Genomic DNA, 23,046 nt, shown 5'->3' with positions numbered 1-23,046 from the left:
AATATTGAAACAACATTTATTTCCGGATGCATTTAGCTATAATACTAACACTACTTGATTTATATTATCGTTGCAGTTGAAAACTGGAAAACCTAATAAGCGACTTTCGTATTTTCTGTTCTATTCTATGCCAGGAAATCACATCGGAAGTAGTGCGAATTATTTGGACAGTGATGCGCTTTAATGAACACTACTTCTGATGTGATGGACTTGCTCAAAACAAGAGCAAAAACGATTGTCACTAGTTGATCAAGTTGTGAACTGCAACGATAATTATCTAGTCCATCACAAAAATTTAAATATGATATATTTTTGTTAATAATTTTGATTGGAAACGATACTTATATGCTGATGTGGGTTGTGACGTATATGTGCTATTGTATCTATTGTTCTATCGAGAACGACTTTCTTCTCTCAAAGTCAAAGGATTATGTTTTATTATTCGATTACTTAGCTTAGTTTCCTTTACCACATTCATCAAAATTGTTTTACCCGTATTTTGGGCACAGTACCCTACTGACTAATCTAGTCCCAAGCAAATACTGTACTGATCACTGGTCAGTAGAGTATGTACACAGAAATTTATTTCCATCCTTAGCTCACATTATCCGAATCACAAACTGCACTTATATACTACCGCAGTTCAGAGACCAACTTAAGGCGAACCCGACGAATGGAATACCAATTTGGCAATAAGTGAGTTAAATTTGACCTAGTTGTGCAAATCCCGAATGGAAATCGTATTTTCGGTTACATTCCCTGCTATAGAAAGCAGGAGTTGAATGGATCGTTACTGGATTGTCGTATTTACCTAGAAGTTGATTCGTGAGACGCATTAGCTGCAAAGATAAATACGAAGGAGAGGTGAACCTGAACTCGAAGTAGACGGTTAAATATAGCTTTACCATTGATAAATTTCTTTTTGTCAGAACGCTGTAGCTATCGAAACAGTTATCTACTTCCGATTAGATCAACGAAACCGTAGAAATGATATAAGGAAATACACGTTGTGCATAGAAATTTTATTTTTATATTACGTTGCGTGCCTCCGGGCGTTATGGTTTGGAATTGGTATGGAATGAACCACGAACCAAATGAAAACGAAAATGAATAGCCATGCCGCCGGGGTTGATATTTTTGGTTTCCGTACCCGATTCTTTGGCGTTCACAAATTCAGATAAGGTTTTACGTAATGTTTTGTGCGGAAACGGTTTTGTGACGTTCTTCTTGCCTGACCGTGCTGTCATAATATTTTTTTATCTCTCGACATTAACTGTCCCATGTATTTTTTCGAAAGGATGCACAATATTAAATATCAATGGTGAGAAAGTTGTTGATGTTAGGAACTTTTTGGAGAGGATTTTTCAAGCATGAGAAAATTTAACAAATGGAAGCAGGCTAGAGTGACATGAAAAAACTGAACTGAACACTTCTAATCAAGGTCTTTGCATTTTTTTCTTTATTCAGTATATTATGGTTCCTTTTATTACTATATCGCTGCTATACTCTATCTATACTCATATAGGTACAAACGTACAAACGCTCGTAGCCTTCGCGATAACACAAACGCGACCATGCAATGCAATCATCTACACACAGTGACGCCCGCGGTTTCGCCAATATGAAAACACCCCGGTACTTAAGTAAACGTAGCAACTATAAACTTCCAAACGCGGTCTCCAGCATTAACCCACCACTCGCGCGATAATGAAACGGAAGTCTAACCTCGGTCCTAGCAGTCTAGACTAATACCTTCAGTTGATCCAATCAAAAAAGTGACGCTCATATTCACTAAACAACACGTTCCATGGTGACATGACCTGGAACTCTAGTGGTATGGGGAAACTGACTCTCTTCTACCATCTGTACTATACACTAAAAATTAAGCATCAGATTCACGGTCTGCACGCGATCATTCAAAAATACACGCAAAATCATTATAAAATCGAAATTATACACGCGAAGTCACATACACGTGACAAGCACGTTAACATAGAAATGCTTCAATCCTTCGCGACCGTCCACAGCACCTACACCCGCGATCTCGCAAACATAACATCCCGGTGATAAGATGAACGTCTCAGCGCTTATAAATTTTCAAACGCTGTCTCAATATCATAATTTGGTATCAGCGGACTAGGTCCAGGTGCCTTCAATTGGACCTATTAAAAAAGAAAGCTTTCATATTCACTGGACCACACGTTCCATGGCGACATGACCGGGAACTCTAGTGATATGGGGTAACTCACTCCCTGTCAGAATGTGAATTGTACACCGAAAACTAAATATAAGAATGAATGGTTACAAAATCCAGTTTTGTACACGCGAAGTCACATGCACGCGAGCACACGTGACAAACACGTTTACATACGAACGCTTAAGCCCTTCGCGATCAAAAACGTACACCTGCGCCCGTGATCGCGCAAGCTTAATAACCCCTCCGTAATAAGATGAACGTTTAAACACTTACGAAGTTTCAAACGCTGTCTCAAACGCGAACCTACAAACATCCGTGTTCGCGCGATCATGGATCGGTCACGTCCGGAAACCATCACCCTCCGTCCCAGCAACTTAGGTCCATACATTCAGTAGGACCAATTAACCCTTTCATGCCCACCTTTTTTCTAGTGCATGTAGGGTTTCAAAACTATTTTTCCTTGAAAACGGTTGGGTCAAGAAACACGAAAAGCCTCTTTTCATAAAGATAGGTGCTTCCATGGCAGTGCTAGAAGCTGGTCAATTTTTACCTTGTAATGCTCAATGCAATTCTCCTAGAATAATTACAATAGTCCAATTACGTAGAAAACGTAGCCAACGACAGTCTAAATTGATAAGTTTTATCAGTTTTCAATAATATTGCACCATAACGAAGATATATGAAAAAATCATTTTCCGTCGTCAACGTAAACTATCCCTGGCAGCACTGCTCTATCGGAATCCAATCAGACTAATTACAATAACTTCAGTTCTAGAGCTGATCCTTGTAACTGTAATTACTCAAATTAAAGGCAATAATCACATTAATGAGCCTTACTTGTTTTTGTGAGCAAATCTCGCCTCAATCAAAAGTTATAGCTGTTTAAAAACGTTGTTGTCCACAAACAACATGGGCATGAATGGGTTAAAAAATAAAGGTCATATACACTAGACACCTTCCATGCCGACATGACCGGGAACTGTAGTGATATTTCTTCTAGCATCTAAGCCGGACACCAAAAATTAAGTATTAGATTCACGGTCCGCGCGCGATCATCCAAGAACACACGCGAATATGCGAAAGACACACTGTTATAAAATTGAATTTATGCACGCGAACTTACATACACGTTAGCACACGCGACATACAAACCCACACGAGATTGAACACGTTGACGTACAAATGTTCGAGCCCTTCGCGATGATACACGCGATCGCGAAGTCTCTACGCCCGCACAAACCTGAACCGTACAATGAATATCACATTCACTACAATTGGCCTTAAGCAGTGTTTTATTGGGCGCCATTGCCTGTCTCGTCTGCAAATTATAGTATGTGATTCTGACAGGGGAGCCCTTCCGAGAACCTCCAGTAGGACAATTTTCGAAAAAGAAGAATTTGTGCAGCTTTTTTAGAGGTTTATTTTCAGCTGAACTAATCGTTACATAGATTTCATGATTATTCATATGCACGGAAAAAAATTGTTTATGAATTTATTAATTTATTTTTCGTGACTCATTAAAATCGTAACTTGTCCTAAAATTATATATAATTCATAGCTTTTATTTAAACACTGCTTCGCGCCAAAAAAAAATTCATGGCATTACATTCGAATGCTTGGTTAGGTTACTGTTGTTGTTCCCTGGACATGTTTAGTTATTGTCATGATTCTTGTTCATAATTTGGGGACTGATTCGTATAAACTTTATCAATTAAAAGAGCCAATGGTTAAACGATGTTCATGATTTCAGTAACGATTTTCGTAATTTCTCATCACGTCTCCGTGATATTTTATTCATGAATTTTACTATCGGCTTATTCTAGCAGAGTAGCGTGTTTCATGTTCATGATTTCAGGATCTTAGTCACAGTTTTCGTAATTAATATGCACGTTGTAGTGATTTTTTATTCTTGAGCTTACTATCGAGTTTGACAAATGGAGTGATGTGCCTCGTGTTCATGATATCAGCATTTTTATCATCCTACTCGTTATTTCTCTTCGCCTTGTCGTGATATGTTATTTTTTGGTTATTTCGAAATAAATCACGATGTTTCGTTATCTGAACCTTATCAAATGAATCACGATGTTCGAGGTACTTATAGTTTTCGTGAAAAACGTGCTAGGAATCTAGTTTAGTTTAAGATTTTGTGAACTATTTCACGAGCACGAATTGTAAGTCGTGACTAATGCACTGGAAATCATGGGCCAGTTCACGAATACATGAATAATATGAATATGGCATGAACATTGAATTGTGACTAATAATTTAAAAGTCACAAAGATTGAAATATTATTCCGTCATTTTTCATAGAAACCAAAATTTGTGTAACAATTTGAATTGGTTAAAACCCATTTTTTCTATTTTTTTTATATTTTGTCAAAAGAAACCTAAAGAGAAAAGAAACATTTTGAATGTTACTGTATGATGGAGAACTTATCGGTAAAAATGTTGTTAATAACTTTATACATGGGTAATTCCACGTCAGATTTACAACCAAAATTTTAATTCCTGCCAAAAAATTTCTTCCATTCTTTAGCTAAAAATGTTTGACACGTATTTTTTGTTTTGGCTGAATATGATATTTTGCTCTAGTTAGTAGTTTTTGAACTTTTCAAGTTTAATAAATTTAACATTTTTCAATCACTGATAACTCGGAAACGATTCGATATATTAAAAAATATTAAATAAAAATATTGCGTTTTCAAATGAGCTTACCGAAAAAAATTGCAATTATTTGAAACAAATTGTTAGACCAAATTTTTTTTACTTATTATTTTTTTTATATATTAAGAACCATGTTAAAAAGATTGTGTAAAAATTTGGGAGTGGACATCACAATACTTTGCGAGATATTACAATTATAAATTTAAAATAAGGCAATTTTACACTAAACGCCCAGTTATAATTGAATAATATCTCGTAAAATACTTCGACTTCCATTCTGCAAACAATCTTCTCGATATAATTATATATTATTTTTATTACATAACAAACACAAATATTTCAAAAAAAAAATTCCGGTGAGATCATGCGTAAACGCAACTTGTATTATTTAATGATTTTTCCCATTTATCTAATAGTTTCTAAGTTATCAGGTATTGAAAAAATGTTCAATTTTATTAAATTTATGAAATTTAATAAAACATTTTATAAAGTTCCAGAAATCATAACTTGAAAACATATCAAATTCAGCAAAAGTTTAAAATTCGTGTCAATAATTTTTCGTTAAAGAATGCCAAAAAAATGGAGCGAACTAAATTTGTAGTTGTGAATCTGACGTTGAATGACTCGTATTTTGCAAGTTTAAGACTTTTTTTGGTGATATCCAAGCGTTAGAAGCAAATTTTTTTTTTAAAGTCACCCTGAAAACAGATTTTTTATAATAACATAAGTATATTAAGAAGATTTTGCCCTCTGCATGATACTGTACCTTGATGTGGTCCGGGAGCTTTTCCACCAATGCAGTATTACAGTGATTACATCACAGAAACTTTGGGTACGATTATTTTCTTTTTAGTTAAGCTACATTGTGATCAATTTTAGTACTTAACTTGGCGAACTTTATTATCCACTGCCATGGTCAAATAATATACAATGTGGGTTTCGAGCCAAATTCTCTCTGGACGCACCCTTCTTTTATTGCTATATTTTAAATCAGATCCATGCTAACACTCACCAACACAAATTGCTTATTTTCTCATATAAACTCACAATTTCTCATTCCAAACGTACAAACGTGGCCTTCGCGATAACACAAACCTTGTCACAAATGCGAACGCCCGCGATCTCGCCAACATTCAAACACGCCGGTAATTAACTGAACGTTTGCACCGAAAAATTTACTAACGCGGTCTCAAGCATCAACCAACCACTCGCGCAATCATGAGTCGGTCACGTCCGGAAGTCTCTGCCCTTGATCCTAGAAGCCCAAACTCATGCCTTCAGTTGGACCAATAGAAATAAAAACTAGACAAGACGTCCGCGCGCGATCATTAAAGAACACGCTCACATGCGAATGGTCACACGTTTATGAAAATAATGTGTCCACGCGAAGTTACATACACACAAGCACACGCGAAAAAAAACGTCAACATACAAACGCTCGAGTCCTTCGCGATCATCCACACACAACCACACCCACGATCTCGCAAACAGGATAACACCCCGGTGACTGAGTGAACGGTTTAGCACTTATAAATTCACATACACGCGTAAACAAACATACAAATGCTTGAGCCCTTCGCGATCATCCACTCAAGCTACACCCGCGCTCTCTCGAACATGATAACATCACGGTCATAATATGAATATCTCAGTACTTATAAACATCCAAGCGTGGTCTCACGCGTGAACCTACAGTCCCCCGCACTCGCGCGATCATGAATCGGTCACGTCCGGAAGTCTCTATCCTCGATTCCAGAAGTCTAGGTCCATGCCTTCAATTGAATCAATTAAAAAGAAAGCTCTCATATCCACTGGATAACACATTCCATGGCGACATGACCGGGAACTCTAGTGATATGGAGTAACTTACTCCCTGTAAGAATGTGATCCGTACACCGAAAACTAAGTATCAGAATAGCGGTCCGCGTGGCCATCCAAGAATACACGCGAATATGTGAATGGTTACAGGGTTACAAAATCGAATTTATTCGCACGAAGTCACATACACGCGACAAACACGTCAACATACGAAGGCTTAAGCTCTTCGCGATCATCTACGTTCGCGATCGCGCAAACTTTAAAACAATCCGGTAACAATATGAACGTTTTAGTACTTACCAAATTACAAACGTGGCCTCAAACGCGATCCCGCAAACGCGCGCGATCATGAATCGGTCACGTGCGGAAATATTTACACTCCATTCTAGCAACTTGAGTCCATACATTCAGTTATACCAATCAAAAAATAAAGCTCATATCCACTAGACAACATGTTCCATAGCGACATGTCTGGGAACTCTAGCGGTATGGAAGAACCCACTTTGTTCTAGAATCTGAGTCGTACACAAAAAATTAAGTATCAGATTCACGGTCCGCGTGCGATCATTCTAGAACACACGCGAATTTGCGAAGGGCAAACGTTTTTAATATAGAATTTATACACGCAAAGTTACATACACATTAGCACACGCGACATACTAATACATACGCGATCGAAGACGTTAACGTACGAATGCTCGAGCCCTTCGCGATGATACACGCGATCGCGAAGTCCCTTCGCCCTCACCTACCTGAACCGTACAATAAATATCACATTCAGAATCACGGCCCGCTACAATTGGCCTAAAGCAGTGTTTTAGTGAGCGCCATTGCCGGTCTCGTCTGCAATTGTGTGTGATTCTGACGGGGAGTCCTTCCGAGAACCTAGCTCTACAGCTCCAGTAAGACGACTTTCGAAAAAAAAGTTTGAAAAAAATCTCTAAAATGTACAATTCATTGAAAACTGATCATTTCTTTAAATCTTGTTTACAGTTCCTACTACTCCTTTTATCACTTTTTGGTTCATTCGGCCTTGTGTCCTTTGGCCTGATAGCCATTCGTCCCAATAACCATTCGACGTAATGTCCATCCGGCCTATTGACATTCGGCCTAATCGTATTCGGCCGAACGACATTCGGCTTAACGGTCTTCGGCCCAACGACCCAGCGCGGTGTACATCATCTCATTGGCTTGTGAGAAAATGCAGAAACTAAATTGCACCACGTTTTAAATTAGGATTTCGTGCATTTGAGGGTAACAAGAAGCGGTTGGAGATGATTCTTCAAGCATGAGAAAATTCAATTTTATCGAAGACTGAAAATCAGTACAACTTTCATTATTAAACTTCTAATGAAGTGATTTGTGAAATATCGGTTGGGTTTGACTAAATAGTATGTTTGGTGGAATTTTATTGCATGGTATGAGTTAGTTTTGCAAATCCATATTTTTAAGAACATAGCGATTGCTGGAGTTGAAATCAAATTCAAACACGTTAATGGCCTAAGGCTAGCCTTTTTCCTTCGGAGCTGAAGTTAAGAATTGATTTGCTATGGCTATCAGTAAAGCAAACAATACCATCTACCGCTTTGTTGCTTATCCACTGCACAAACAATAGAGTATCGTTGACACTTGGAGAAACTTTTTCCCAGATCGTCGCTGTTGTGCTATCTTATGACAAGCGCCATTTAGCTCATTTCGAGAAAAATGATTTTTAAAGTTTGAGATTGAATATCTTGAAAATTATAAATGGTATAAACAATTCAATGAAGACAATTGATGCTTCTATCTATTCTTTATAAATCTCTCAAATATTATGAGGATCGGTTGACTATGTTGCGAGTTTTGACTATAAATGTAAACAAAAGTCGCACTCACACGTGTCATAGGTGTGTATAGATGACAAAATTTGTATGGCGTGTCATAACCGTGCATGGAAAATTTTCCATAGAAAAAAATCATCAATTATTAACTTTTATTCATATCTTTGGTTTAGTTTGGCCTATAACCAATCGGTGAGATGCATTTTAAAGAAAATAGGTCAGAGAATCGAGCAAAAACAGTTATTTTTGGCTACAGTGTTGCCAAATATGCTATATTTCCAGTTTAAAACTAAAACTACATTTTTCTCACAATTCGTGTAATTTTGTTTTGAAAATTATTATGCCATTGTGTTCTTTAGAGAGTTTTACACATAAAATCATCTTATATATCAAGATACCTTGAGTTAATCTCCAGACACAGTCATTTGAAGCAAAAAATTCAAAATTTCTCATCATGTTTTTTGCTATATCTAAGTAATCAAGCAGAATATCAAAATTCTGAAAGCGCCACTTTGTAGAGATTTTTTAGACACGTGATGTGGCATATCTAACTCAGTTTACCCCAAAATGGCGTTTGTCATAAGATAGCACAACAGCGACGAGATATGTCCTATGATGTTGATGATCCCTATACCTGCTAACCTAACTAATGCAATTTAAATAGGGAAAACGTACCCTCAATCAAGCATAGCCCGGTTGGACCCCCATTATGGTACTGAATTCCTAGAATGTACCGAAACAGCTGAAGAAAAATGATCTACTACAATCAACACTAACAAACGAACACTGGCACCTGCTGCTAAACCATAGATAGCGCAATCAATAATTTTTGCGCCTAGTACCTCCAAATCAACAACCAGCACACCCAATGAACTAACAAGGTTTGCGCTTAGTGCCTCCAAACCAACAACTAGCACCGCAGCAAAAAGTGGTGACCCGTCAGAACAAGAAACAAAGAAGAACAACTGATCGTGAACAGCAAAAATGTACAGTACCGATGCTATATAACGAAATAAACAAATAAACAAACTGAACCTCAAGTAGCATAGGACAACACTGAAAATACTTCACTGCCCAGAAAAAGTATATCAACGTGCAGCAGCAAACTGCACCTGCAGGATTAATATGACAGAAAAATACTATTCTATTTTATGGGTCTTTTAGATATTGTTAAAATCTGTTTCAACCCCCCAGTGGTGCAATTGTGGACAAGAGATAAAAAGGTCATTCACGTCGTTTTTCGGGTTAGAAAAATGTCCTTAAAAAACTCTAACCCTCTGTACAGGGTTGGGAATCGTACCCAGATGAGCTCCGTACAAGACAATCAATTTTTCCGACCACTCTCTGTCGAACGAGGGATTCCGGAAGCTTTCACTATGCCCTGTTGTCACAAAGATGTATTTTCAACACGTTTGAGTAGAATATTTTCGTGCACTTGTTCTTTCGCTTCCAGTTTCAAAACAATTTTCAAATGTCAGCGAGATATGAATAGCGAAAAATAGCGTTACGCCTCCACTAGGCAATGTGAATTCGAAGAGGCGACAGAAGTGGGTTTCACATGGAACCTGATGTGAGGGATGTTTCATTTTCCAACTGTGATTTTTCATTTTCGATGTGGAAGGCTCCCTTACTCATAATACCATCCTTGGGTAGGTTTTGGGTTTAGACAAGCTTTTGAGTACGAACGAAACCCTTTCAAAACATTAATCGTTCAATGTTCTGTCTGAACGTGATGCCAAGGAACAATCAAAACAGTACGAGTACGAGTAGAAAAAAAGGCAACACAAGCCTCTATTTGGTGACGTACCACCACTACAGAAACAAGCAGACACGTTAGTCATTTGCTATTAAAGAAAAACTTTTCCGCCTGCGACTGAGCATTGAACTTTTTTCTACTTCAACATGAAGCACATTCGGGCCCCAAAGCCGTAAATTTTCGTTACCACATCGTGTAGGTTTAATCTGTAGACACATGCACCACACGGTAAGAGTTTTACAGTCCGCTGCAGTCCCAAAGCAATGTGGTGCCAGCCAGTCTCTGTGCTGAAACTTAATGGCTGCTGAGAGAGATCCCAATCCAATCGTTAGTCAGTGGGGTTGCCGGACACAAACAGCGTTCGTCGTCCTTTTTTGTTTCGGCTTTAAACACTAAATCTCAATAAGTATATTCCTGCAAAAATTCTACATTTCATATGAAATTATGACTATTCTCTTGGAAGATGCCTTAAAGTATAGTCGAGGGTAAAATTCAAATGAGAAGAGATGCAAAATCCTGTTCGCTTTAGCACAAAACAAACATTCTTTGAAAAAGTGTATCCTTTTATGTTGGGAAGAGCTTTGTACAGGTATGTAGACTAAAACGTAAGTTGAGACCGGCTGTGGACTTTCTAGGGTAGAAGCAAAGCAGAAAATTGCCGCCCATCAGTAAAATTACTCCGAACCAGATGAAAAATTCAAGAGTAGTATATTTATAATGCATAGGGATGCTCGTTTCCCATCACATCGAATTCCTACCCTCAGAGCGGGCGTTACGGAAAGCATTCCAATTCTATTCACATTTGTTTACTCGTGATATCATGAGAACTTTTTACGGCAACATCCATTTGTGAGGCAGGAATTAATGTAAAAATATTCATCAAGCTGCTACAAACTTATTCAAATTATCGTGTTTTGATGGAAGGCTATGGTTTACATGGTAACAGTACCGGGTGGCTGGAGCTACGTGAGGTAGGTGGACCAACTTGGCGTTGCTTTCGGTATGGCGTGGTAGATTAAAAGAAATTGCGATTGTCATTGTGCCAGGTGAAAGGAAAGTCTACTGCATTGCAGGTGGAGCGACAAAAGAGAGAAAGAGAAAAAAGAGATCTATTCATGATTTCAGGTTGCAAAATCTTGCTGGCACGCGTCCAAGACACAGTTTCCGAGATAACGGGCGTGGCGTAAGGGTTGATGAACTTTCAGAAATGTGCAGTCTTCCGTTGAGTTACTAAATTGCTGGTAAATAAACCGGAGTATAGTTTCGAATGGTTAAATAACAATAGAAATAATTTCGGGATTATACTTGGAAACATTATATTCATTACCTAGCTACTGAACTGATACGACAGCAATTTGTTTTAGTATTTATATGTATTTAAGGCATTGCAATTCATGGCACGTCCTTCTAACGGAAAGAAATATTGCTTGGATTAACTTTCCGCATTGACTATATAACGAAAGCTCTCTGAACACAGAGTTATTTCGGTACTCGATGGAAATCTTGTTTAGGCGCTCGGGTTACGTGACCTGCCATTTACCTACTTGCGTTGTTCCTTTTGCGAGTTGGGGTTATTGTGCTTTAGACCGAAGAATTATCAATAAAATTACAAAAGTTCTTCTCGCAAAACACACATTATGCTTCATGTGCTATATATAAATATGCATTAGTAACAGATAAATTATAAAGTAAAGACAGCCGTATCATGCAACAGCTTCTTTTTTACGCTTTTACAATGTTTTTGTGTGACTGGTCACATTGGCATTTTTAATTGTGCTTGGAAATAATAATACATATACACTAACAATTATGTATAGTTGCTAAGGGCACCTAAATCTGAATTCTTCCAGTAAAAAATAAGAGCTTGTTGAAAAAGGAGAAAGCATTGCTAGTCTCATAAAAATATCTAAAACTTTTTTGTTATGCTCTTTATCACCCGAAATCACATGAAACCTGCAGAAAACTACCACAACAGGTTATGTTCACATTAACCGTCATTCCAAAGTGGATACATTCAAATATCCATCGATGATTAAAATTAAAGACAGAGAAGGTACGTTGTGTGTAAATTAGTCAGTGCCAGAGCATATCGGTTTATTTATACTGTGGCGATTTATTCATGTTCAGTACATTCGCTTCAGTTCAGTTCTAGGGTGCCTTCTCGAGCAAATATGATGTCGAGAAAATAAGGTACGATTTATCGTGCATATTAACAAGATTACTCGGTACAATCGTTTCACGCAACACTATGGTATTTACGTGTCCGCCCAGGCAGTGGAGGTCGACGGTGTGATCACCGAGCCAGGTCTTAAATGCGAAGACCTGTTGAAGTGTGGGGTTGGCTCCATCAAAGACCCCTCCATAGGTAAATATTTTGGATTGGAAGCAAGTGTATTCAATAAAAATCAAGTCGAATAAGCCGATTTATGGCTATTCATTGGAGTCTTCTGATGAGAACTATATTCTAGACATGACTCGTCCACTTATTCGCCAATTTTCCACCGCGGTTCATAAACTGTCTCCATAAGAAATGGTGCGGCAAATGAGGTGGAGCGGAAGGGGGGGGGGGACTGGAGGTTGCGATAATAATTCTTGAGGGAACGAGACTGAAAAGTGTTTTTACTGTAGTAGATCACTCGTCATTTTTGCGAAAGAACGCTTCCTTTATGCAAGACAATACAAGAAGCGTTATTTCGCAAAAATAGAAAAGGATGTCTCGTCACCTGACCTTTCTGAAATATTCTGCCTTCGCTTGCACCCTGTTGTGTTTAATTTTGATGATACACAAGAGATAACAGATCATTTATTTTGATCACATTATTTTATAAAGAAAAATCAGTTTTTTACAAACTGATGGATTGAAAATGTGTACACAACCTCTTTGAATTTAAAGTCATTTGCTGGATGAAAATTTAAAATCATTTGCTGGATGGCATTTTTTCTGGTGCGACTTATTGAATTTCGATCACTGTACTGTCAAAAATCGTATATGTTATGGGATTCCCTATCTACATGGGACTGACTTGTGATTTTAGGCAGTGTATAAAGATAAATATCACTGCTGATACTACTCCGTGGGATTACAAAATGGCCTATATAATTATTAGAGCTGTATAAAAATGACTTTTTCAAACACCGCTCAATCCAATGCCGACTGGCTTCGTAAATCTCATGCCAAATATTAACTAGTTCAAAGTTTTCAGGTATGCAGATTAACTGGAATTTTTTATTGAATTTAAAGTTTTTATTTCCAATTTTATATATACATTACCAAACTTAAGAACTCTTGTGAGTGAACTAGACGAAAAAAATGTTCCTAAAATTGTAAATAAAGTCCCATTAATTCTGGAACGTTTTTACGTTACGAAAACAGGACCTTCAACAAAAATCATATGTTTATATTGATGTGTAATTTCCATTTAGTAACGCCTGCATAACGATTTATTAGTGGAGATATTGGTTTCTGTCTTCTGTCACAATTTCAACCATGTCCACCAAAAGTTGACTCTTTATTTTATTAATTGATTTAAAAACATTGTTCAAAGTGCATATAAAACGACGTGAGCTGATTCATGATTTATTACATCTTGATTATGATCTAGTTACCATGGTTGTGAATTAATTGAAAAAATCGAAAGAGTCTGGATCTCGTTAACTATTTCACGAAACTCTGAATATAATTATTGTTTCCTTGTGAATTAGTCCATTATTCCTAATATATTAGTCACGATTAAATATTCGTGCTCACAAAAAAGTTCCCAAGCTCATAAAATATTATACATAGATACGTGCATGATTCCTAGCGTGTAAATGACGACTCATAATTCGTGCTAGTGACATGGTTCATGAAATCATGATTCCTAGTATATACCGACCACTCGTGCTCTGGAAAGAGTTCACTAAATCATTAAATATTATTCGTGAATTTGTGAATTGATTCAAGATTCATGGTACATGATTTATGATCTAATCTATTTTGCGTGCTTGTGTTATTTAGAAGATATCCCTAATCTTTTCCAATATCATGCAACATGGTCATGAAATTTTCACGTGAACTATTTCACAGAATTTGAAATATTATTCCTGGAATCATTTTTGTTTCATACACTATTTCATGAAATACCATATAGTTATGTCCAGCATATAGTGGATCAGTAATAGGTACGAGCTGTATATATAAGAAATCTATAATGAGCTCAAAAATCGTTATTTTCTTGATAAGGTTCAGTGTGATGTCCGGACAGAAAACGAAAACTTTTATGATTCAAGCATGAACAAGCATCATAACAAAAACTAAACGTGTCCAGGGAAAAATCACAGTATCCCAATGACACATTCGAATGTGACACCATGTACATTTTTGGCGCGAACTACTTTTTTGGAACCACAAATAGTTTCATGAATACGAGGTTCATTATTCATAATTTCATAAATTTGGTCACGACTGTCGTAAATCGTTCAGTTCACGAAATCGTGATTTTGTTTTTTTTTTGAATTTATAACGGATTTTTTCCGTGTAGATTTATTGGAAAATCCTTTTATTTGGCATGTGGTTTGTGGAAATAATAGACCATTCTTAAATTACGATACGCAACAATTGGCCAAAATTCAATCCCCTCTCCTCCATGTAAAAAATTGTCATAAAATTCTATCCTGTTCCTCCCTCTAATTCTATAAAACTGTATTTTCTTCAGTTAAAACATTTTACGTCCACCTTCCCCCGTGTGTCACAACATGTCCTATTTGTCGTCCTCCTCTTCCCTAAAAGTGTTACGTAATTTATGAATGGTTCCTAAATACCATTTGATTTAGTAGTATTCCAAGTAGGACGTTTCTGTGTTAATCCAAATTCGCTTCGAACTCCAACTGAAAAATATAGCATTCCTCAGTTTTGCTCAAAGGGATATTTTTCCTTATCTTTGAGGATCGCTGTCGCTTGCAGGGTTCTTGGCAAACGAGAGCATCGAAAGTCTCACGTATCGAGTTAGCTGCTCCATCTCAGATGGTAGTGGGCCAATTCGATTTGGAATCGGAGTACAGGAACGCATACTGTGTGGTGCTGCAGCTAATCCTATCGAAGCCTCTGATCTCCCTATTACAGTCGAACCATTGCTGCACCAGTCTTCTCTGTCCTCTGTACGGGAGTGGCGAAGTTCTTTCTGTGACAAGGTTACTATCACATCAGATCATTACGCTTCTAGATCGTTGGCTTCGGACTCCTGGGAACAGATATCGATCCGCCATAGCTTTAGTCATACATTGCACAGGTTCATCGCATACTGGGATGCACTGCAGCTGGCATTATGGAAGCCCTCGATACCCCCGCTACAATCGAACCAACGCAACTATCGAACAACAAATGCTCCAGTCCTGTGTGCAGTTCGTTATGCGTGGTCAATCCACGGCACTCGAATCGCCATGTTTACTACCAAAACGTTGGCGGTATAAATACAGGTATCAAAAGTAAATTCATGCAACAAACAGTATAAAATCGGTGGCGGAGTGCTCGTTGCTGTTCATCGATTCACTGGATGAAGTCTGTCTATGCGCTTCCTATTGATGAACTTTTAATTGTCGGGAACTTTAACTTCTCCCATCGGGAATAATGCTCCGCTTCCAATGGATTCCTGTGTCCGGATCAAAATCTGTCAAGTTTCCTACGCTGGTATCGCCGATTTGCTCGATGGTTATAGTATCAATCTATTACGTCAAATGAATCATGTTGTAAACAGGAACAACTAAGATCTCGGTCGTTGCTTTTCGACTAATTTACGCGCCGCAGCCACTTCCCTTTTCCGAGATCTGTTTGACATCACCGTCCTATGCATCTTGTACTTGGAGCTAATCATTTAACGAATAACCGCAAAATTTCCGACACCTATAGCTGAAGGTTTTTAATTTAACCACTGTAGCGTCCTGTCGAATATTAAATCCTCAACCATGCTGGTGTCATTGTTGCAGTTCAAACTGCGCAATTGACTCTAGGCTCTCAAACGAATTAGTCAGCTTTCTTGGTAACCACCATGGTGAACTGCCGAGCTGAATGGATTAAACTCGGCTAAAAAACCTGGTGTACATAAACCAAGTGTAAAAACAGCTTATCGCCAAATTAGTCATGAAATTTACGTTTTGATTTCGTCTCATCAGAATCTGACAACTTAGTTGCAGGACTAAGCTCGCTAGCGGATTGGCCCTAGCTCCAAAAAAAGCTAAGCTCTGCCATGCCAATTTCATACGGAACGTGTAACATCTGATCCCATAACATGCTGGAAGCATGATAATTAGGTGGATATCGTGGAATTGCATTACTAATCACCGTAACCAAGTTGTTTGCAAGGGTTATTCTAAATCCCTTTATCAACCACCGTAAGTAATATATCGCCGAGACTTGGATTCATGGATTGGATGGATTCATGCTAAAACGCTCTACAGCTACTAGTCTTCTGTATTTAACAGAAGTCTAAAAAGCACATTGTCCAGCGGGCTTCAGACGGACACTATACACTGATCTATATGATGCTTTTGACGAAATTAACCTCGTCATTACAGTTGCAAAGATGAATGGCTTTGACGGTTCTCCCTATGAGATTCGTTGGATCCAATAATACCGCCGTTTCCCGTCAAAATGGACGATTGTGTTTCCGACGAGTTCTTCGTCTCATTCCGCATGGCAGTCATCTCGGTGCATTGATATTTCTACTGTACTTCAACGATGGTAAGTTTGTTCTGAATGGTCCACGGTCACTTGACAGCAAACAAAGCGCTTTTTGGTCGCGAAATCGTTTTGAAAAAATGGACGTTAGCTAGGGACAGTGCAAAATATTGAAAAGAGAAACAACGTCAAGATCAGAAAAACAGAAGATTTCTTAAAAAGAATGGTTCCGATCTTTGTACAACATACTCGTCAAAAAGTGGTAACGATGTATTTTAATGGACGATGAGACCTATGAAAAATTTAATACCAGTTCACTGGCATGTCCACAATTGAATGGCTGGCATCCTAAACTGTGTAACCCGCATTTTTTTCCGAAATTGACTTTTTTGCATTTTTTACAGTTTTAAGTAATCCACGTGAACTGTCATTTGAGAAATTTGAAAATAATGTCTTGATTTTTTGCTATTAGTAGTCACAGTTGACCATGAAGGTCCCCAGTACTACACAGAGAAAAAAATATTGTTTAAAGCAAGAGCGTTCCACTCTTAGCAAAAAACAACCAACGCCTACTATTAGGTTGAAAGTAAAACTTGAAAATTGATCAAGCATAATAATCAAAATAAAAGTTTTCCTTTTAAGCTTATGAAGAATGGTAATCAAATAAAAGTTGTATTTTCAAACTACGAGCTTGCGTTGGTAGTTTTTTGCTAAGAGTGAAAAAACTCTTATTTTTACCAACATTTTTTTTCAGTGTGCAGCGTCCAAAAGGCCTTAAAAAAAGTAATCTATCGATTTGCCATCTATAAATGTCATTTTGTAGCTGGATATGTGGTGAACTCGATATAATACTGATATTAGTTCGATTGCGTTGTACATTGACGTTTCGACCCAAAAAATCGTTCCTAAAGGTGAGTGCCGTTCACATACTTGCTATGTATGAGTATTTTCTATCTAATGTATATTTCTTGCACGAATGTATAATGTTGTGGGTTTTTTTATCCAAAAATTCCAGTGAAATTATAATGACTCTACATTGAAAGATGACCGAGATATATCAAGAGAAAAACGACACATTGTGACCGGAAAAAGAAAAAATCGATTTAATAATTATTATCTTTCGTTATAAAGTTATAGTGTCTACGGAAAAGTTGATGTATGATACCTAGCGCTTTATTTGATTGCATCATACTAGTTCGGAATTCAGTCGCTAAGGCGACGCTGTTATCAACTTTTTTTTTATTAACGCTATTAAAGGTATATTGTGTTTTCGAGAAAGTTGTAGGTCCTATCATTTTAAATATATCTTCTGAAGATGCAAGCTTTGCGGTTCCAGTACGTTCGAGATAGAACATGTTTTGTATAAAAATTTAACTTGCAAATAATGTTTTCAAAAAACGCCATATTTCAAAATCTGTAGGACCTACAAAGTTAGTATCTTCAGAAAATATACTTATAATTACCTCACCTAAGACTTTGTCGTAGATGCCATCTTTCTATTTCGTGCCATTAAGTTGATAACTGCGTCACTCTAGCGACTAAATTACGAACTAATTTGAAAAAAATGAAATAAAGCGTTAGATGCTATGCAACAACTTTGCCAAAGACACCTCTAAAACGAAATATAAAGAAGGGACGTGTGAATTATGGGTTACCTCCTTTTGGACACCACGACACGGAAATGCTAGTGATTTGAAAAGTGGTATAAATATGTAATAATCTTATTTTTTCTAGACAACATGAGTCAATGAACTACTAATAAAATAATGTATTTTTACCATAAATTGTTAATTTGGAAATGCGGAAATTATTTCCGTTTCCTGTAAAAATGCTAAGTGCTGGGTTACCCTCTTTTGGACACGAGCCATTCAACTTTATAATACTATGCTAGGGTAGGAGATTGTACATTCACACAAAAAAAATAATGAAATTTAAACTACATGTAAATCAATACGAATGTAAACATACAAAGATTGAATCAAAACTTTGATTGAAAATTACGTTAAAATCAATGCAATCAATTGTAGCATTAAAAAGCATGCAATTTTACACTTTCATTCGTGTAATTTTACATGTCATTCGTTTTACAGCAATAAGCGTGTTAAAATACATTGAAGTGCAGTGGTTTTCCGTTTGAAGAAACTGTAATTTTCAATCCACATGTAGACTTATAATAAAATTCGTTGAAGAAAGCGCGACAAGTCGTGTGGACTTTTGGTGGAACTTAATTTTACATTTATATTCATGCTCCAAATATGTGCATGAAAATAAACTTAAAATTACAAAATATTTTTTTCTGTGTTCCGTTAGATTAATCAGGGCGGAAAAAATCTGTATAAAAAAATTTGGTTTGGCAAGCGATCTGTTCATGTGATATCGAAAGTGTTCTTTACAACGAATGAATGGTGAAGAATATAGGAACGAATGCATCCTAAACCATGAGTATATTCCCCTTTTGACCAGATCTAGCATCTGTTCATTACGCGCCGTCAACTTTGGAGTTGCTCAATAGCCAAATTGTCGTGTGAGTCAAAAAAATGGCATAATCCCCCAAATGATTGCTCCGAGCTGCGTCAAATTGAAAGTTATTGGATAATAGTTAAGGAGCATTTGAGAAAGGATAGGCGAGAATGCTATTTAATGAAGACCTCCAGAAAATGTGATTTAACTCCATTCGAAAAATAACCACTAATGTTGTGCAATATTTTATGGATGGCATCAAGAGAAAAGTTCGATAGTTTTAGGAACAAAATATAAATTATTTATACCGAACGTCTTCGTTAAAGAACATTGTAATCTATGATTATTAAACATTGACTAAGGATTTTTTCGAGATTGATATTTGTTTCTTTTTTATTATTATAATACATAAATAAATTAATCCCTTCCCTTGGTTGATGGGTTTGACGATATTGCAAACATCATCAAGCATATTGCGTGCATCAGTGCTAAAGAACCTCCGAAAACAATTGTCTTAAGATGGTTATTTGCATAACGCTTCGATAGGGGTCATCGAGGTGACCATATGAGCCTTTTTTATGTTTTGTGTTTTTTCATACTCTGGATCAGCCCTAACTAACGTGCCTGTACGTTCTGGTGGGGCCGACTGGCGAGTCGACGTGAATTGACTTGTTCTGTGCGCCGTGTTTGCAGACATTGTTCCACAATGTAATGGTAGTGTTGGAGGACAGGGTTCACAGTGGGGGTCATTATGTGCCGATTTATCGGTTGAATTTGTCATCGTACACAAGCTAATTAAAGAAATGTTAAAGTTGAAGCCTATCAGTTTCGTAATAATTGTTGTTTTAGTACTAGTGTACAATTATTTTGTGCTAGTCGTATGTCTATATGTGTGTATTTGTGAGAGCTGAGTCAGGAAATTGATGCAGAGCTGGCCTATATGATAGATTAGTGGGTAATCCTTACGGCTTTCAATTTTTGCATTCGATTCGATTCATTCGGGAAGATCTGAAATTCTAACAGAATGCAATTGACGTGGTGAATTAACATCATTTGCTAGTATTTAGACGAGTTCAAGTAGTTTGATTGCAAGTTACATGTGTTTTTCTTCTTCTTCATTGGTCTGTTTTTGTTGTACTTCTATTAGTTTTCCATTACTCGTGTACAACAACATGCAATTGCAATCATCTACATATACTTACACCCGAAATCTCGCCAACGTTAAAACACGCCGGTGATTAAGTGAATGTCTTAGTACTAATAAACTTATAAACGCGGTATCAAGCGGGAAAAATAAAACCAAATCTACACACGCGCTAGCACACGTAACATACAAACGCCCACGCGATCGAACACGTTAACGCACAAACGCTCGAGTATCTCGCGATGATACACGCGATCGGTAATTCCCTATGCCCGCACATAACTGAACCGTACAGTGAATATCACATTCAGAATTACGGCCTGCTACAATTGGCCTTAAGCAGTGTTTTAGTGGGTGACATTTTCCGTCTTATCTGCAATTGTGGCGAGTGATTCTGACGGGGAGAACATAGCTCTATAGCTCCAGTAGGACACCTATCGAAAAAAAAGTATTTTATGCTGATTTATTCGAACGTGGAATATGTTTCACATAGTTTTGCCATTATACTACTTCCTGGGGATGAAGAGAAGATATTAATACCGATCGATACACAATTCCTTGTTTATAAGTAGATTAATCAACCAAATAAATTAACCTCTTGGCTAAAGGCATGAATAAGGGTTTCATTTATTGAATAAATAGTTCAGCACTAAAACAGTTGAAATTTGTTCGACTGTGTGTAATTACAAATCGGAAGCAGTAAATCCTTTGATAGCTTCTGAAGCGTGCAACGTCGTTTCTAAGGGGTATTCAAGCGGAAGCTTGTCGAAGTATCGTTAAATCATTCCACTCGCTATTCTCGACGGTACGAACCACAAATCAATTGATTGGATTTCATTCCTTTGTCAGATGCCAACCCGTTCTTCGTCATCACGAAAAGTTATCGCTTCTTTCGCTAATTGGATTGGGATTTATTATTATCACTAGAGATACTCATTGCACTACTGGTGCGAGATGTTGTTTATTGGGTTTTATTTGGGTTATCTTTTATTTTCGAAATTCATAGTTTCGCATTCTAATCTATTTTATTTATTCTTCTAATCCGTACAGGCAAAAGCTCTCGGCAAGGTACTTTTTGAGCAAGTATGCCGCCAGCTAAACCTGCTCGAGGCGGACTACTTCGGGCTGGAGTATCAGGAGGCTCCATCGGGAACCAAGTACTGGCTGGACCTGGAAAAGCCGCTGAATCGGCAAGTTGGCCTGTCGCTCATCGAACCGATGCTGCGATTCTGTGTCAAATTCTACACTCCCGATCCGCTGCAGCTGGAGGAGGAATACACCCGGTACCTGTTCTGTTTGCAGGTCAAGCGGGATCTGGCGACCGGGAGTTTGCAGTGCAACGACAACACGGCGGCTCTGATGGCTAGCTATATCGTGCAAGGTAAGTGGGATTCATTTACATAAACGAACCTATGAATGATGTTTGTTTCTGTTTATTTTAGCATCCTGCGGAGATTACGCACCGGAGGACTATCCAGACCATACGTATCTGTCATCGTATCGATTCGTACCTCAACAGGATCACACCATGCAGCGGAGGATAATGGAAAATCACAAGAAACACTTGTGAGAAAAAATATGCGGTTTTTTTAACCAAGAATGTAAGCGAATTTCTTTTTATCTCACGCAGAGGACAATCGCCGGCGGAAGCGGACCTCAATCTACTGGAAACGGCCCGTCGGTGCGAGCTGTATGGCATGAAGATGCATCCTGCCAAGGACCATGAAGGCGTTCCGTTGAACCTGGCAGTGGCGCACATGGGCATCGCCGTCTTCCAGGGTATCACTCGAATAAACACATTTTCCTGGGCCAAAATTAGGAAAATCTCGTTCAAGCGGAAAAAGTTTCTGATAAAACTGCATCCGGAGAATTACGTATGTTAATGTTAGCACACGATTTGGATTATCTTTAAATTTCGTTCATCAAATTCGCAGATGTATCACAAGGACACCGTCGAGTTTTTCTTCGAAGGTCGCAACGAGTGTAAAAACTTCTGGAAAAAGTGTGTCGAAAATCATGGCTTCTTCCGCTGCTCGACGATTCAGAACGTACAGAGGCGGAAAGCTCGTGTACTATCCAGGGGCAGTTCGTTTAGGTGAGTGCAGCAGATTTTGCAAACTTGTATCATTCTATCTTCATTTGGAATGGCCCATCTAAGCTATGTTTTCCTTTTCCACAAACAGGTACAGTGGCAAAACGCAAAAACAAATCATCGAATTCGTTCGCGACAATTACGTAAAGCGACAAACGTTCCAAAGGTAAATATTGATTTTCCTACTCAACCCGAAGAAAACCTTCTTTCGGCTTTCCCACATAGACATTTGCGCGCCTTTCTGTCCCAATAATTCCGTATGCTCTCTTTTCTGTACTGCGCTATTTCTTTTCGTCTGAGAAAAAAAAGAAAATTATACATACGACTATAAGCAATCTACACCTTTTTCGCAGTTGCTTACTTATATGTTTGCTCCCAAATCCTTCCATAATTTATGCTCGATACTCATCCCATACGCTGCCAACAGTTTTTTGTTTGTTTGT

General features: G+C 37.8%; 1 protein-coding gene across 7 annotated transcripts in view; it reads left to right on the top strand.

Moving 5' to 3' along the window:
- The window catches only part of LOC131685589 (FERM, ARHGEF and pleckstrin domain-containing protein 2), a 261,738-nt gene that overhangs the window by 174,240 nt on the left and 64,452 nt on the right, over nt 1-23,046 (top strand). For all 7 annotated transcript variants that reach the window (XM_058969437.1, XM_058969433.1, XM_058969431.1 and 4 more), the window contains 5 exons: nt 21,562-21,892; nt 21,954-22,077; nt 22,142-22,385; nt 22,446-22,606; nt 22,695-22,769. In XM_058969437.1, coding sequence (XP_058825420.1) covers nt 21,562-21,892; nt 21,954-22,077; nt 22,142-22,385; nt 22,446-22,606; nt 22,695-22,769 — 935 coding nt within the window. The remainder of the gene's footprint in view (nt 1-21,561; nt 21,893-21,953; nt 22,078-22,141; nt 22,386-22,445; nt 22,607-22,694; nt 22,770-23,046) is intronic.

Source organism: Topomyia yanbarensis, chromosome 2 (assembly GCF_030247195.1).
Source record: "Topomyia yanbarensis strain Yona2022 chromosome 2, ASM3024719v1, whole genome shotgun sequence".
In the NCBI taxonomy this organism is placed as follows: Eukaryota; Metazoa; Arthropoda; class Insecta; order Diptera; family Culicidae; genus Topomyia; species Topomyia yanbarensis.
Note: the sequence above shows the minus strand (reverse complement) of the source record. Positions and strands in the feature narration are given on the sequence as shown.